At 42.3% G+C, this 16,243-nt stretch overlaps 1 protein-coding gene across 1 annotated transcript; it reads left to right on the top strand.

Annotated features, from left to right (window-relative positions):
* Nucleotides 1–41: 41 nt before the first annotated feature.
* trpc1 (transient receptor potential cation channel, subfamily C, member 1) lies at nucleotides 42–16,031 on the top strand. The gene is made up of 13 exons (XM_061713000.1): nucleotides 42–544; nucleotides 1,844–1,998; nucleotides 2,077–2,178; nucleotides 2,276–2,478; nucleotides 4,451–4,582; nucleotides 4,731–4,926; nucleotides 6,042–6,378; nucleotides 9,625–9,764; nucleotides 10,628–10,774; nucleotides 13,223–13,407; nucleotides 14,146–14,347; nucleotides 15,223–15,417; nucleotides 15,516–16,031. The coding sequence occupies exons 1-13, from the start codon at nucleotides 379–381 to the stop codon at nucleotides 15,741–15,743; spliced, it is 2,388 nt and encodes a 795-aa protein (XP_061568984.1). The 5' UTR covers nucleotides 42–378; the 3' UTR covers nucleotides 15,744–16,031.
* Nucleotides 16,032–16,243: the final 212 nt, after the last annotated feature.

Below are 16,243 nucleotides of genomic sequence, written 5' to 3' on the forward strand. Positions count from 1 at the left end.
ACGGTGTAGGCCCCGCCGTACCCTACGGCGTAGGTTCTGCGTCGATTTAACGCGGAACCATAATTCAGGCTTTAGTAGGCAGCGAGGCTGAGATGCCCGGAGGAGATGTAAACACGGCCAGGGGACCGGACCGCTCCGCCTACAGGACCCCTGTCGCCTTTATCGTCGACTTCTGAATGTTTTGAAGTCAAAAACAGGCAGACGGACGCCATTTAGCCATAAAAAACTGCAAAAAACGAGCTGCTGCAGTCAGACATGGAGGGGCAGCGGTCGGTTTAGCCTGATGACGACGATTTTTAAACCTCAACCAGGACTGCTCTAGTGTCTTCGCACATGCCGGGCTTTTCTCCACTGCAATGAGCGCCGCTTCGTAGCGGGATGCACATCAGTGTCTGGCCGTACTCGCTCTCCGTCGTGATGGCAGCCCTGTACCAGGGCACGGACTCGTCCTCCCCGGACAAATTCATGGCCCTGAAAGACGTGAGAGAAGTGAAGGAGGAAACCACGCTGGACGAGAAGCTCTTCCTGCTGGCATGCGAGAAAGGTTTGCCTATAATCAGCCCTTATTTCACTTAATATGTATGTTCATGATCACTGGAAAGATCATACACTGATACAGATATTGATCTACTTAAAAAAAATAAGTCAACTTTTTGCATGAGATTATTATGTAGATCAAGAAAGACTAGTCTTTGTACAAACTACTTAATTTTATGTATGTGAATAATACATTTTGCAAGTACAGTCAACTTAATTGTGTTAAGTTTACTTTATTTATCAAAATTAATTTGACTTTAAAAAGAAAAAAGAAGAAAAAAAGAGGAAAAAGGGGGAAAAAGGGAAAAAAAGAAGAAAAAAAGAGGAAAAAAGGGGAAAAAAATTAAGTTGACTTTACTTGCAAATTAATTTTGTTCATACTAAAAATTTAGTAGTTTATAGAAAAACTAGTCTTTCTTGATCTACATAAAAATCTGATGCGAAAACGTCGCCTTCATTTTTTTAAAGTAGATCAAGCAAGATATTTTTTACTGTGGTGTTCTACATAAAACAAATAAAGCATGTTTAATCCAAACGTTGGTCAATCTGCCCAATAGATTAAAATTGCTAAAGGAAAGGTAAATACAACAAGATCATTGCTTGTTGTTTGTGTGTAAATGAAAAGATTGCCTGGGATTACATAAATACTGCTTGTTAAGGAAAAAATGCACAATGTCTTGTTTTTTGAACAAATGCAGATTAAGTTCGAAACTAGATGCATTCATGTAAAGCAACAAACTTCATTTTTAATTGTTAATATCACAGATTTAAATATGTTATATTTACATGCGCTTAGATTTATTTTTTTCACTCACACTGATCAGTGAAGACAGCACTGGAGCAGCATTTATTTTACAACAGACCCACATGTACTGAACACTGCCTCACCTTGCTTGGTTCTTTTATTAAGCTTAATGCTGCTTCCATTAAAGTTTCCCTGCCCGTCCAGCTGACTCTCCTCGGCTCCTACCAAGGAGACATGACATAAACAAAAGTGAGGAGGAACCAGGCAGAACACTGGAGGCATGAGTGTAAAAAGACAGCAATGGGGGGGGTGATGAATGTTTCATTGATAAGTTCAGAACATTGTACAGCCAGCCAATAACTGCTGCTGTGACCATATAAAGTCAGAACCTGTCTGTTGAGGGAGATGTTATTGTTACGCAAGATCAAGGAAGCTGCTGGAGCTGAGTTTGTGTGGTTAAAGCACTCATCTCGTAACATCCACTGTGTATATGTGTTTCCTGGGGCTGGTTTATAACAATCCATTTCTGATGTATAGCTTTGCCTTTGTTGTGCTTCCCAGGGGACTATTACATGGTGAAGAAGCTGCTGGAGGAGAACCAGCATGGTGAGCTCAATATCAACTCCATGGACGTGCTGGGCCGAGACGCCGTGACCATCGCCATCGAGAATGAGAACCTAGACATCTTGCAGCTCCTGCTTGAACATGGCTGCCAGGTAGCAAACACACTCATGGATTGCTTTTTCAATCGGTTTTGGCATACAGTAAATGTTCATGCATTTGTTTCCGTGAAGGCGACGGATGCCTTGTTGGTGGCCATAGACTCAGAGGTGGTGGGAGCTGTGGACATCCTCCTCAACCACAGGCCAAGGCGATCTTCCAAGCCTTCCATCGCTGTAAGTCTTAATCCTTATAAAATCCACCAAAAGACTCTCATCACACCTTTGTGTCATTTCTATTACAGTATTTTATAGATTTCATCCTCTTCTTCAGAAACTAATGCAGCGGATCCAGAACCCTGAGTATTCCACCACCATGGACGTAGCTCCGGTCATCCTGGCAGCACACAGGAATAACTACGAGATCTTAACTATGCTGCTGAAACAGGACATCTCTCTTCCCCGGCCTCACGCCGTCGGCTGCGAGTGCACATTATGCAACGCTAAAAACAAGAAGGACAGCTTGCGACACTCCAGGTACAGGCCCAGTCGGTGATCTAAAATTAGGAAAAAGAATCAATATCTTTGTCTGGATGGTCTTTTGAAGCTCACAGGGGATTAGTGTTGCACTGAAATACTGTAACGGGGAGTTGTCACATTTTTCCTTTCAAATGATGCCTCGGTTGTTTAGGTTGCTCTCAGGAACTTCAGAGGAACTGTGGATCAGCTGTCTGTCAAGTGAAGTATTCAGGAAATGTTGCAGCTTCTTGTTTTTTTATGACAGCATCAGCTTGTAAATAGGCTCTGTGTCGTCTAGGGGAGAAAAAAAGATTATTTTTTTCTTTAAGAAATGCTTTGAGCCACAAAGGTCTTTGTTACTGCCCTGTTTGACTTCTTTAACTTTCAAGAGAAAATATAGTATATGTCTATATTATGTTGAAAGATCGAACTAATCAATGCTCGACACAAATGCTGCAGGAACAGCAGCGTTCCCTCAGGGAAGCAGCGAGTCTTGCTTTCTGATATCATCCGTGCAGATGAGGTGTTGCTGATCTCTGGTGGGCAGTGTGTTCTTAAAGCAGAGCGATGTAGCCCCCCCTACACACACGCGCACACACACAGGCCACTAAATGACTCAGTCTGCAGCTTTTCCAGCCAAACAAAAGAGGCTCAGGCTCACATGAAACACCTGGATAACTATATTTTTCTTCATTTCCTCGTTCGTCTGCTTCTGCAGTACAGTGGATACGAGAAGAAGCGAGTGCAGGCCTTGCTCAAATGTGACATGATTCACAACTATAATACTTTCACTGAGTCCTGATCACGGTGCGTTGAGCAGTGTCATATTTGTATTATGTAAAGTTCAAAAGTCAGAACTCAGAACGAGCTCAGAAGAAGATGAGAACAATTGTGTCTACTGAACTCAAAATCCTTTGCTCCTCAAATCCTCGTCTGCGTCTCACAATCAGCTCAGTCCTCTCCACAGATGTTCATCCATTCTTCAGACATATTTTATATCTGGGTCTCTTTGCTAGAGGGATTGTATTGTTCTACTTTTCATCAAAAATATCCTAAAGGTCTTCTACTGGATTCAAATAACGTGCCATACTTGGCGAGACCTTTTTTTTTATTGTTTGTTTCTTTTTTTTCTCTTGCTGGAATATTCCTCCTCTGCCCATTGTCTTCAGGCTTGGAGTCATCATGCCGGGCATTATTTTGGTACATCCTTTGCACGGTGCCGTGTGCATTCATGCAGCGCCATATTAGTCCATTCCCACCGGGGGATTTCTCTGCTGGGACTCTGATGTCTCCGTGCTCGTCCAGGGCAAGTCTGTGTCATTCAGGCTCCCAGCTTAGTCTCATCTTATTAAAAAAAAACAAAAAAAAAAACGTCCTTTCCAATTTCATTATAGTTTAATCTTGAACAGAAAAGAAAGCAGGCAAGAAGATTGACTTCATTCAGAGTCTTTAACAATATACGAGCTGTCAGTCAAATTCAATTCAAATTCAGAACTACTTTATTAATCCCCAAAGGGAAATTGGTTAACTTAACTTATCACTACAGTCTGATCCTTAATCAATATCATATCTGATTTTCAGAGCAAATTTGTTAAATTAAATTCCTTTTGCAGCTGAAATAACTTGACAGATTTGTATTATTATTATTTTTATTTTTTTATTTTTTATGTTTCAAGGCTTTCTGCATTCTTTCTGCATTCAAACATGAAGTCTTTTCCTTTTGGTCTGGCAGTTGTTTTCCATTTGGAACTATGGTTGAGATCCGTCTAAAACAGCTCATTTATATATCCAGGATCTCGCAGTGACATGAACTGGAAAACACCGGTACAGTCCACGTTTTCCAAAAAGCAATTGAATCGATACAAGCTGAGGTGTATTCAAATATGTTCTTCACTTCCATTGCAGGGTTTTATTTTCTGCACTCTGTCTGAATCTGAACATTTCCCCCTGCATTCCTTCTTTCAACCATCTCACCTTGGTGTAATTTCAGGTTCCGTCTCGACATCTACCGCTGCTTGGCCAGCCCCGCTCTCATCATGCTGACGGAGGAAGATCCGATACTGCGAGCGTTCGAGCTGAGTGCAGACCTGAAGGAGCTCAGCCTCGTGGAGGTGGAGTTCCGGTACAGTCCACTGCTGCTCATCCATCAGTCATGACATGAGACAATTATTCATACACAGTAATATTGGAAGTCTTTTCCTTATCTACCCAAGAATAGACAACGACTTTATCTCTCCGTGAGCTATGGTTGCATCTGATTGTTTTTTCAGGAATGACTATGAGGAGCTGGCAAAGCAGTGCAAGATGTTTGCCAAGGACCTGCTGGCTCAGGCTCGAAACTCTCGAGAGCTCGAAGTGATTCTCAATCACACGTCCAGCGAGGATACCGTGGATAAGAGAGGCCTGCTGGAGGAGCGCATGAACCTCAGCCGACTCAAACTTGCCATCAAGTACAACCAGAAGGAGGTTTGTTGGTGAAAACCTTTAATCTGCAAAATAAATATATTGATGAATAGATCACTCATTTCATCTTATTAATGTCTTGAAACATATGTAGAGAGAATAATGAAACCTTGCTGGTAATGATCTCCGATAGCATATTCAATAACTGTTTCACTATTTCACTTAGTATATACTATTGTACAGCAATTAGCAGACTATTTTCTGCTTGAGAAAGTTACATTCATCTTGTTCCTCTGAAGGTTGAATATGAGAGAAGTAGCTGCTTATTCACAAGTCAAGAGTTATTCTATATAACATTAAATGAACTGCAAAAGAGATAAGAGTCATTTCAATTAGCTCTTACTAAGCGATGTGCAGTAATAGAGAAAAAAAAGAAACTTTGTTTCATTATTACTTTTATGTAGTCGTGATACATAAAATACATAAGAGGGGCTCTTTAATTGATTGAATAATAGTAGAAGTGTATAATTTATAATTTTCTTAGCCAATTTCTTCAAAGCTTCAACAGCCCATTCGGGTTTACTTTCTAACTGATGGATCGATTCTGATCACCAGCTGTTCGTCAGTGCATCTCCGAGCAAAGAGAAATATGCATTTGTACAATAAGAAAGGATGTCAGAATTCTTATAATATTATTATTAACTCTGTTGCCAGGTCTGACAGTACCAGGGAGTATTGCTGTCGCTCTCATGGTTGTGATAAAGTGAAGCTGCAACTAAACAGCATCAGACTGAATCAGAGTCTGTCAGAATCAGATTTATTGGCCTGGGGGTTAGATGAGCAATGCACATGATGTGCACACAGCGCAGTGATGCAATAGTCCAAAACATCGATGTGCATCTTATATGGTCATGATGAGAGGTTGCAAAAGTTATGTAAACATGCTAAGTGTGCAGTTATAGTCAGCTGAAGGCAAAAGGGAAGAAGCTGTTAGGAGGAGCTGAACTAGGTTGTGTCCAGGTTGTGTGGGATCTCCCACGATGCTGCCTGACCTCTGGAAATATTCATCCTTGTGATCCACTTCCCACCTAACGTAACTGTTAGACTACTTGACAACATGTTTAACGCTGGTTTGATGTAATAGTGACCTCCTCATTCTGTTGTTTCTTTCCTTTCAGTTTGTGGCTCAATCCAACTGTCAGCAGTTCCTCAACACTGTCTGGTTTGGAGAGACGGCCAGCTACCGGCGCAAACACACCTGCCTAAAGATCGCCACGGTCCTGAGCGTGGCGATGCTCTGGCCGCTGCTCTCCATCTGCTACCTTCTGGTCCCACGCTCTCGATTCGGACAAATAATCCACACGCCGTTTGTCAAATTTATCATCCACAGCGCCTCCTACTTCTCCTTCCTGCTGCTGCTCAACCTGTACTCTCTGGTCTACAACGAGGGCAAGAAGAACACGATGGGTCCGCCGCTGGAGATGATCGACTTCCTTCTCATTGTCTGGATAATAGGTCAGCATCGTATCGTCATCTCTCTCACTACACATGAAACAGAACTAAAAATATAACAATTGAATCTGGCAAACCAAAATTTGATACAATAATGGCACATGGTAGAGTTGAAGGTTTGAGATTCCTGTTATGGCCTGCTTAAAGTCTCACATAATCCCATCAGGCGGAACATGACATATTGTTGTTTTTGCACTAATGACAGAAAGCCAAGCTTTACTACATTGAATCTGTCAGTTTTGCCTTTAATTGAGCTCCAGCTAACAGAGCTGTGCCTCTTCTCTTTCCCTTGTGGCCCATCTGAGTGCCGGCATCACTGAAGCGGGCGCGCCAGCACAAGCGTACTTGCACAGCTCCATCTATCTTCTCAAGTTGAGCTAGATGATGACAGTTTAGAAATATTGAGTGGTGTCTCTCTGGAGGAGGAACTCCCCACCTTCCTGCTCTGCCAAGAAACCATTATCATGCACATCCAGTCTCGTTAATGGCCCCTTCTTCTCAATAGGGATGCTGTGGTAACATCCTACTCCGGCCTGATCTTTGTCTTGGAGATCTCATCTGTGTCATCGGCAGGTTGATAAATCAGTAGAGGGACCTCACTTGGCAGGTTTTATACAAATGCAACAGCACTTTACTTCTATTGCTGATGATTGTTCAGGTGGTTGTGCAAATGTAGGGTCATTTTTGTGATTTGTCTTATAAAACAAGTGTTGAAATGATTGTTAGAGCCACATTTTTGTCAATATCTTGCAATTTGCTTCTGTAGATGCCTCGATTGAGCATTTTTACCATTTTGTAGTAGATGATTGCATCAGCATTGCTGATCTGCCAAGAAATTTCTCCCTCAGCGCGAGCAGCCAACACTTCCTTGATTTTGTTGTCTTTGCAGGTTCCATTTCTTTTTCTCCCTTTTGCATTTGAAATAGTGCTCTGATGGATTGCAGTGATTATTTGTGTGACATACTTTGCTCAGCGACTTGTGTTACTAATTTAAGTTGTTGCATCATCATCATCATCGTCTGATCAGGCTAGGTCTTGATTTGGTTGTCACTTCTGGCTCCCCAGTTAATACTCTGTTGTAAAGAAAATTGGATTCTATCCTCAAATTAGTCCCTTTTAAACTTTCTGGTTTTTTTTTCTTTCCATCAAAGCTGAGTCTTATCTTTACTAGAAAGATGTGATTGCTCTGACTCAGCCCTGCAACACATAATCCAAGATAAGCTAAACGGAGAGGATGAGATTGCAATTTATTACACACTTCTAACATCCGTCTGCTCTCAGGGGCTGTTACGATCCCCAGATGTGACTGCTGGATGTTTACACCCAGCAGTCACATGTCGAAGGGGCAGCTTTTACTCTGTTTTGCTTCCTGTCTTTTCTCCGTCACCTCTCGTCGTTCTCCTGCTGCGTTCTGCTCCTCCCTTGAGCCAGAAGGCTCACTAGAAGCCTGCGAGCGTCACCAGTTAGCCGCATGATTTGTTGTAGCTTTCAAACACAGACGAGTGGAGGGAAAACACCGGATTGGTTTCCTTGTGTTGTTTTCTGCCAAACCATGTCACAGCTGAACCAGTCATTTCTGTAAAAGGGCGAATAGTCGTCACACTTTAATTCCTGTCATCTCATCCATACTTATAGAGTTAACGAAATTCAATTGTTACGTAAAAAAAGATGGCCATCATTATTAAATTCCATACACCTCCTTTAATCCCCAGGGCAAAAAAAAACCCTCATTTTTTTACCACATTAATCTCCCATTTTTGAGTCTCATACATTCCTGTTTCCCCGGGGCTCCCTCTGTGAGATGACTTATGGTTGAGCCTGGAGACTCAAATATTCCAGATGACACCACAATGCCTTTTTCCAGTAATGCGTAGATGGATATACGGTGGGGCAAAAAAGTATTTAGTCAGACACCAGTTGTGCAAGTTCTCCCACTTAAAAAGATAAGAGAGGCCTGTAATTTTCATCACAGGTATATCTCAACTATGAGACAAAATGAAAAAAAAAAAATCCAGAAAATCTGGAGACTGGCTAGGCCACTCCAGGACTTTGAAATGTTTCTTACAAAGCCACTCCTTCGTTGCCCGGGCGGTGTGTTTGAGATCATTGTCATGCTGAAAGACCCAGCAACGTTTCATCTTATAACCGGTGCCATTAATACAGTTAACGAGTGGAGGACAGGAGCCTCTTAAAGAAGAAGTTACAGGTCTGTGAAAGCCAGAAATCGTGCTTGTTTGTAGGTGACCAAATATTTATTTTACCCAGGAATTTACCAATTAATTCAGTAAAAATCCTACAATGTGATTTCCTGGATTCTTTCTCCCCATTCTGTCTCTCATAGTTGAAGTGTACCTATGATAACAATTACAGGCATCTCTTATCCTTTTAAGTGGGAGAACTTGCACAATTGCTGGCTGACTAAATACTTTTCTGCCCCACTGTATACATATGTGTGTATGTATATATATATATATATATATATATATATATATATATATATATATATATATATATATATATATATATATATATATATATATATATATATATATATATATACATATATATCGTATTTTCTGGACTATAAGCCGCACCTGTATATAAGCCGCACCAGCTCTATTTTAAAAAAACAATAAAAAAAGATATATAAGCCGCACCCGTATATAAGCCGCATCCGCTCTATTTAAAAAAAAAAAAGATATGCAAGCCCCAGATATTTATGTTGTTAGATTAGATATTTACTACATGTACAGAAGGATTTTGAACTGTAAATGATGTACTTGTTTGTACCTAAATAGATCCTTTCCTAACAGTGTCTTTTAACACGGCAGCAACTTTGCTGATTAAAACTGGACAGAACCAAGAGAAAATAACCGGTATTTATTCATCTATTTATCTGTTTGAAATCTGCTTCTACTTCTATCTGCTAAAGAAGAAGTAGCGTATTCTTCTTTGCATTTATTTTGTCTTAGTTTTTATTCTAATTCCGGTTAGCACTCCCCCTGGCGGTGGAAGAAAAATCCACAGAATAGCCGCACCTTTGTATAAGCCGCATGGTTCAAAACGGTAGCGGCTTATAGTCCAGAAAATAAGGTATATATATATATATATATATATATATATATATATATATATATATATATATATATATATATATATATATATATATATATATATATATATATATATATATATATATATATATGTGTATATATAATTGTGTGCCATGGTGAATTTTCTGTTCCGCAGGAATGGTGTGGTCAGACGTGAAGCGCCTGTGGTACGAGGGGCTGGAAGACTTTCTGGACGAGTCGAGGAACCAGCTGAGCTTTGTGATGAATTCTCTCTACCTGGCCACCTTCGCCCTCAAGATTGTTGCTCACAGCAAGGTGCAAACACGTTAGACAAACACCTCTCACACTTCTGTGCTGCTGGGTGGAAGATAGAAAGCTGGCAAATACTGGATTTGGAATGTTTTATTTCAGTTCTCAGGAAGCGCTGCAGTATTTATATTTACTTTGTATTTACTCCACATGACCTCACACATATTTTCACTTGTTGACTGATCGGACTTCACTCAGGCTGAAGTTTTGCAGGATTAGCCGAGTACCTAATGAGCTCTAGTGCATCAGCAGGATTGATCTTCGTGTCCATTTGCACTGCTTGTAGGATTATGGGAAGGATTATGAGAAAACATCTAATGCTGATGCCGTGAAGAGTTGTTTGTGCGCAGCAGACGTGCACCCCTGGTTCCCACAAGTCCAGTGCTGACTGAGGGAAAAGTTGGTTTAAATTGGAAAGGAGCCAGAATCAAAGCTCCCTTCTAACAGGGTTTGTTTATGCACTGAAAAAAGAGAATTGCTCACACACTTAAATGAATCGGTTCAGTGGGTAACCAGTAAATGAATTAAGCACATCTAACATTGCCAACATAACGTACCATGTTTGACTTATTCATGTACTTGTTACCAGTTGAACCAATTCATTCACATTTGTGAATACATCTCTTTTTTCAGTGTGGGTAACAAGGATTTCTCTTCTTAAAAATGACCACAAAAAAGGGTTGAAAACCCCAAAGAAAGCTCCAATTCTTAATAGAAATGAAAATGTAGTTTTGAGACAGTTTCCTGATTTGCCGCTTGGGGTCTCTAGAAACAAACAATGCTTTCTTTAAAAGCAGTTAAAGCACTTTGACCTGTTTTCTGCACCTTGAAGTGGAGATGTTACTGAATGAGTTTTCCTTCTCCACCAGTTCAAAAACGAGCAGGACGAAAGGAAGAACTGGGACGCCTTCCACCCCATCCTGGTGGCCGAGGGCCTGTTTGCCTTTGCAAATGTTCTGAGTTACCTGCGACTCTTCTTCATGTACACCACCAGCTCCATTTTGGGGCCCCTACAGGTAAGAAAGCAGCATTGATTTCTCCATAGATCAGTTATACATCCGTAAAGCACCAAATACTTACATAATGGTTACAAAACAACACCCTTTTTATATAATTTTCTTTCCCTGCACACACAAACTCCCGCAGACACACACCCACACCACCCACTCCCTTCCTCTATTAGTAAATGTGAAGACTCAAGGGCAGACCGGCACTAAACGTCGCACCAGCTGGGCTTAGAGGTGCGATAACATCATCAGAAGCATTAAGTATAATGGAGGGCAGTTAATGGGTGTGTTCTGCTTCAAAATTAAGAGCAACAACACAATGAAGCTTTGCAGTTTATGCTTCTCTGCATGACTGCGCTGCTTTCATCAACCATGAACAACGGCCTTTATCCCCATAAAGAACTGATTTACTGGAAGATTTCAGCTAATTTCAAGCTGGAGAAGCTGAATATGTGATACTAGTCACAGTCTGGCAGCCTATATGCCATCTGAAGAACATATCCGACCGCACGAGAATAGACTTCCTGCAGAAATACGGGCCGTCTGCATCTAAAAATCTGCCTAATAAGTTGTCTAACCGAGGATATCGAGTTCTTCTGTAGTTCGACAAATAAAATTCATTTAAAGCTAACTAGATTTCATCGGGGATATTTGCAGCAGCAAAAATCACTAATACATTTACATTAGAACCAGAAAATGGAAGAAGTGCGAGACTCGAGTAAAAAGTGTGACTTGATTAGCTCCTCATCTCAGTTTCAGTTTCATCCAGAATAAACTGATCTGCAGTGGTACAGTTACACTGATTAACTTTATAGCCTTTTTAAACACAAGAAAAACCACAAATCTGGTTTGTATAGTTGTTTTTTTTTCAGGTCCTTCGTGAATTTCTGTTCCACGGGGTCTCATCTCTTTTCATAATGCATGATCGGCCAGCTGGCCTCGAGAAGTGACACAACCATCCAACATAAATAGTGCTGGCTGTCTAGAGTTTTCCCCCGATGTGTGACCGGAGTTACGTAAAGCAGTCTTCGGGGATGCACTGAGCTCTAGTTAGGAAGCCTTCCTGTCATTATGTCGAGGTGCTGCTTTTGGTTGGCATATAAAACTCCAAGCATGCTGCTGAGTAGATTCCTAATGAGCACTTTTACGCTCAAATCTCCACAGTTTCCTCTGCATCCTTCTCCTCCCTGTGACATCACCGTCTGGCTTGGCAGGAAGGAAAATGATCAGCTTTGGAAATAGATGCGGTTTTTGCATTCACTTCAGCACATGTGGCAGACACACCTCTCTCTCCTGCACATGCACCCACACATTTCAGCACTCCCGTGATAACTGAGCGAGCCACTATTCCATCAAGTTGCACACACTAATAGTGAGTCAGGAGTGTGGGGTCTGCAGAGACGAGAGTTTCTCTGAAGCTGTGTTTCCAGAAGAGGCCAGCTCATATGTCTTCGGGGTAAAAGGCCCCTTGCTGAGTCTGGAAAGAGTGACTGAAAAGCAAGTGTGCATCCACTCACTCATGGCCCAGACTTAACCTCACTGGGAGCATGAATCTGCCAATTCTGACGTGTATGAGTGTGTTTGAGAGAGCATACCTAATTCGTGTTCCAGTTTGATTATCCACCGAGATGTGATCGCAGTGAAAATTAAGATTGTATTCTCAGAGATTTGTCTGATTGTCAGCCAAATTTGCCCCCGTAACACACTACATCCCATCTCAGGATGTAGTGTTTGCTTTATTGGGCTATATAGTTGGAGCTGTTTGCTTTCACGCATATATAAGCCACCTTAACAGCCATGGTTTGTTTGTGCTGTAACTAAATTGGGCTACCTGTCTGGTCTGGCCGGCAGGGAACAACCTCATCTCCTAAATCACGAGGTGGTACAGGAATACACAGGGGACGATTAATCCCCGACAAGAGAAGGAGCGGCTCTAACAGACAGATCCTTCTCCTTGAACAAGCTGCGTGGGCTTCAGCACAAACACGCCGGCCCTCGTTGGCCCCGAGGTGTGGGCAGAGCGGTCGCACTGGACACCGTGTGTTTGTGTGTTCTGCAAGAGCAACAACCTTGTTTGAGCATCATTTTTAAACAGATAAGCCTCTCAGGTCTAGAAATAGTTCCAGAGAGTTTGAGAAGACCGTTTCTGCCTCGTGTCCAGCTCCCCTCGTGTTTGTCCGTCTTTCCTCGGGTACAGTGGGCACGAGAGCGTCCTCGCTGCCAGCTCCTGTTGCTCTTTCCACTTCCCTCTGAGGGAGTAGTTGCAGGGCAAGAACATGGGTGAAAAAACAAAACAAAACAAGCTCCAAGTGTAACACATGGGATTTAAATAGCTACAGTATAGTGCTGCCCGGTTCTAATTTATACAAGCTTAAAACATAGAAGAAGGTTGTTGTTACCTTATTAGAGCAAACACAAGCAGCAGAAGAATAACAGAGAAATGTCAATGTCTCGCAGATCTCCATGGGGCAGATGCTGCAGGAGTTTGGAAAGTTCCTGGGCCTCTTCCTGCTCGTGTTATTCTCATTCACCATCGGACTCACCCAGCTCTATGGGAAGGACCACAAAAACCCAGACAAGAAGTCACCAAAGGACTGCGAGGGCATCTTCTGCCAGCAGCAGAGCAACGATGCATTCCACACGTACGGGCAAAGTTCCAGCTGTTGCTTTTTAACACCAGCAATGAATGTTCATGTCGCTTTGTCAGGGATCCTAGAAGTTAATAAATAAATAAATGTCTACGTAAATCTGTAAACTCTGAGCTGTTAGGATGTATGTTTTTTGGAAGAAAGGAGAATTTTGACAGTGTAAATCAGTCAGGACTCACGCCACATATCTTTTAAATCCATATAAACGAATAGATGATAAATAATCAGATTAATTTCAGGTGCAAGTTGGACTCTGTCATTTTGTTCATAACCTTTGTGGACAGAATTTTTAGGCAGATGGTTCTGCTTTAGTCGTCTCAGGACTCCATCTCTGCTTTTCATGGATGATGCAGTCGTTCTGGAGTCATTGACCCAGGACGGGCTTGATGGTGCTGCTTCAGGTGGAGGAGCTTAAGTGCATCAGGGTCTTGTGCATGAGAGAGGGAAAACTGCAGTAGGGTGCATTGGTATTAATCTGAACTGAGCCAAACGGCGGGACTCTGTCTTGGAGATCTCATACCTATCACATCTATCTCATAGATATATTGAAAACGCGTTGGTATTCCCCCAGAAGGCTTAGGCGAGGTGCCTGCAAAGAGGGAGGTTCTTTCCCTACAGCGTTATCTACATTAGCACAACTCCTCTCAATTCTTTGTTATAGCCACTAAGTAGGAAATATATCTTTGGGTTTTGATATGAATTCAACTGACGATTGTTTGTCTGCTTTTCCAGCTTCATGGGAACCTGCTACGCCCTGTTCTGGTACATCTTCTCCCTGGCGCACGTCGCACTCTTCGTCACCCGCATCAACTACACGGAGGAGCTGCGCTCGTTCGTCGGTGCCATGATCATCGGCACGTACAACATCGTGGTGGTCATCGTGCTGACCAAGCTGCTCGTGGCCATGCTGCATAAAAGCTTCAGGCAGATTGCCGTAAGTCTACGCCAGGGGTCGGCAACCCAAGATGTTGAAAGAGCCACATTGGACCAAAAACACAAAAAACAAATATGTATGGAGCCGCAAAAAATGAAGAGTCTTGTATAAGCCTTAGATTGAAGGCAAATGGCGAAAGGTGAAAAGTTGAGAAAAAAGTCGGAATGTTGAGAAAAAAAGTCGAAATGGCGAGAAAAAAGTCAAAATGTCGAGAAAAACATTCGAAATGATGAGATTAATGTTGAAGTACAATCTCGAGAAAAAAGTCGAAATGTCGAGAAAAAAGTCAAAATTTCGGGAAAAAAGTGAAAATTTCGAGAAAAAAGTCAAAATGTTGAGATTAAAAAGGAAAGCAAAAAGGCGGAAAAAAGCAGAGAAAAGAAGCTAAAAAGAAAAAAGGAAAAAGAAAAAAAGAGAAAAAAGGAAAAAAAAGAAGGAAAAAGAAAAAAAGGAAAAAAATGTCAAACATTTTTGAAAAAACTCCAGGAGCCACTAGGGCGGCGCTAAAGAGCCGCATGCGGCTCTAGAGCCGCGGGTTGCCGACCCCTGGTCTACGCAGTCGGGCTCAGATGTTTCTCCCTACTTTCACAAGCAGTTCGACTTCTCCAAACTGCAAGTAGCAGCTGATTTAATTAACTCTCCAGCTTTGCTTTGGTTTAAGTGCCCCTAAAATGCAGCGCAGATGTTAAACGGTCTCATTTTGAGGCGTGTTTGTCATTCTTTGCTCACTTTCGAACAGCTGTGTGATTTGGACCAGATTAAAATAGTTGTGTTGTGTTTCCTTCTGTTGGACAGAGAAGGAGAGTTTGAGTGCATGAACTGGTCCCACGTTCCTGTGGCGGTAATGTTCTCCTTCCTTTGGGGTTTTTCTGCAGAACCATGAGGATAAGGAGTGGAAGTTTGCTCGGGCCAAACTCTGGCTTAGCTACTTTGATGACAAGTGTACTCTGCCTCCACCTTTCAACATCCTCCCCTCACCAAAGACCATCTGCTACCTGGTGACCAGCTTGAGAAAGTGGATCTGCTCACACACCACAAAGGGCAAGATGAAGCGACAGAATAGCCTGAAAGTAAGAGAAATGATGCTTCTTACCAAACAAATGACCGCTCACGGTTTATGCAACATCTTTCTATCCGTCTGCATTCTTTAACCCACGTTTACACCCAGGAGTGGAAGAACCTGAAGCAGAAGCGCGATGAGAACTACCAGAAGATCATGTGCTGTCTGGTTCACCGATACCTGACCTCCACGCGGCAGAAGATGCAGAGCACGGACCAGGCCACGGTGGAGAATCTGAACGACCTGCGCCAAGACCTGTCCAAGTTCCGCAATGAGATGAGGGACCTGCTGGGCTTCCGGACGTCCAAGTACGCCATGTTCTACCCGAGGAGCTAAAGATGATAAAAAAGACTCTCTCTTTCCTTGCTCATGTTCTTTTTTAGAGCATCTTCGCTTCGTATTTATGAGATGTTGTGTGACCCGAGCATGTGCGAAGACGCTGCACTTTTTTGAGTCACAGAGGCAACTTTAAAAACTTGGAACTTAACTAAAGACATATGTATTCACCACCAAAGCCTCCAGACTGAGACCAACCCCCCCCACCCCCGTCTGCTATTCAGCTACATAACCTTTTTGTAAATAAAGAAAGCCATTATTTCCAGCAGGGGGATAAATAAAGATTTATGGAACGTTGTTGACTGTCTCGGGATTTCATTCTGGTTTTTTTTACATTCACCAGAAGTTTCCTTACTCCTGTCCTCCAAGGGTTTTGACTCCAGCACCACTGAAAGCCAGAAAACAGCCAACTTCTGGGTGTCCTGGTGCATGTGAGAGTCACATTAGACCCACCTGATCCGTTCTCGCGCTCACTGGAGCACAGCTGCCCCAACTGCCCC

The sequence above is a fragment of the Cololabis saira genome, chromosome 22 (genome assembly GCF_033807715.1).
Source record: "Cololabis saira isolate AMF1-May2022 chromosome 22, fColSai1.1, whole genome shotgun sequence".
In the NCBI taxonomy this organism is placed as follows: domain Eukaryota; kingdom Metazoa; phylum Chordata; class Actinopteri; order Beloniformes; family Belonidae; genus Cololabis; species Cololabis saira.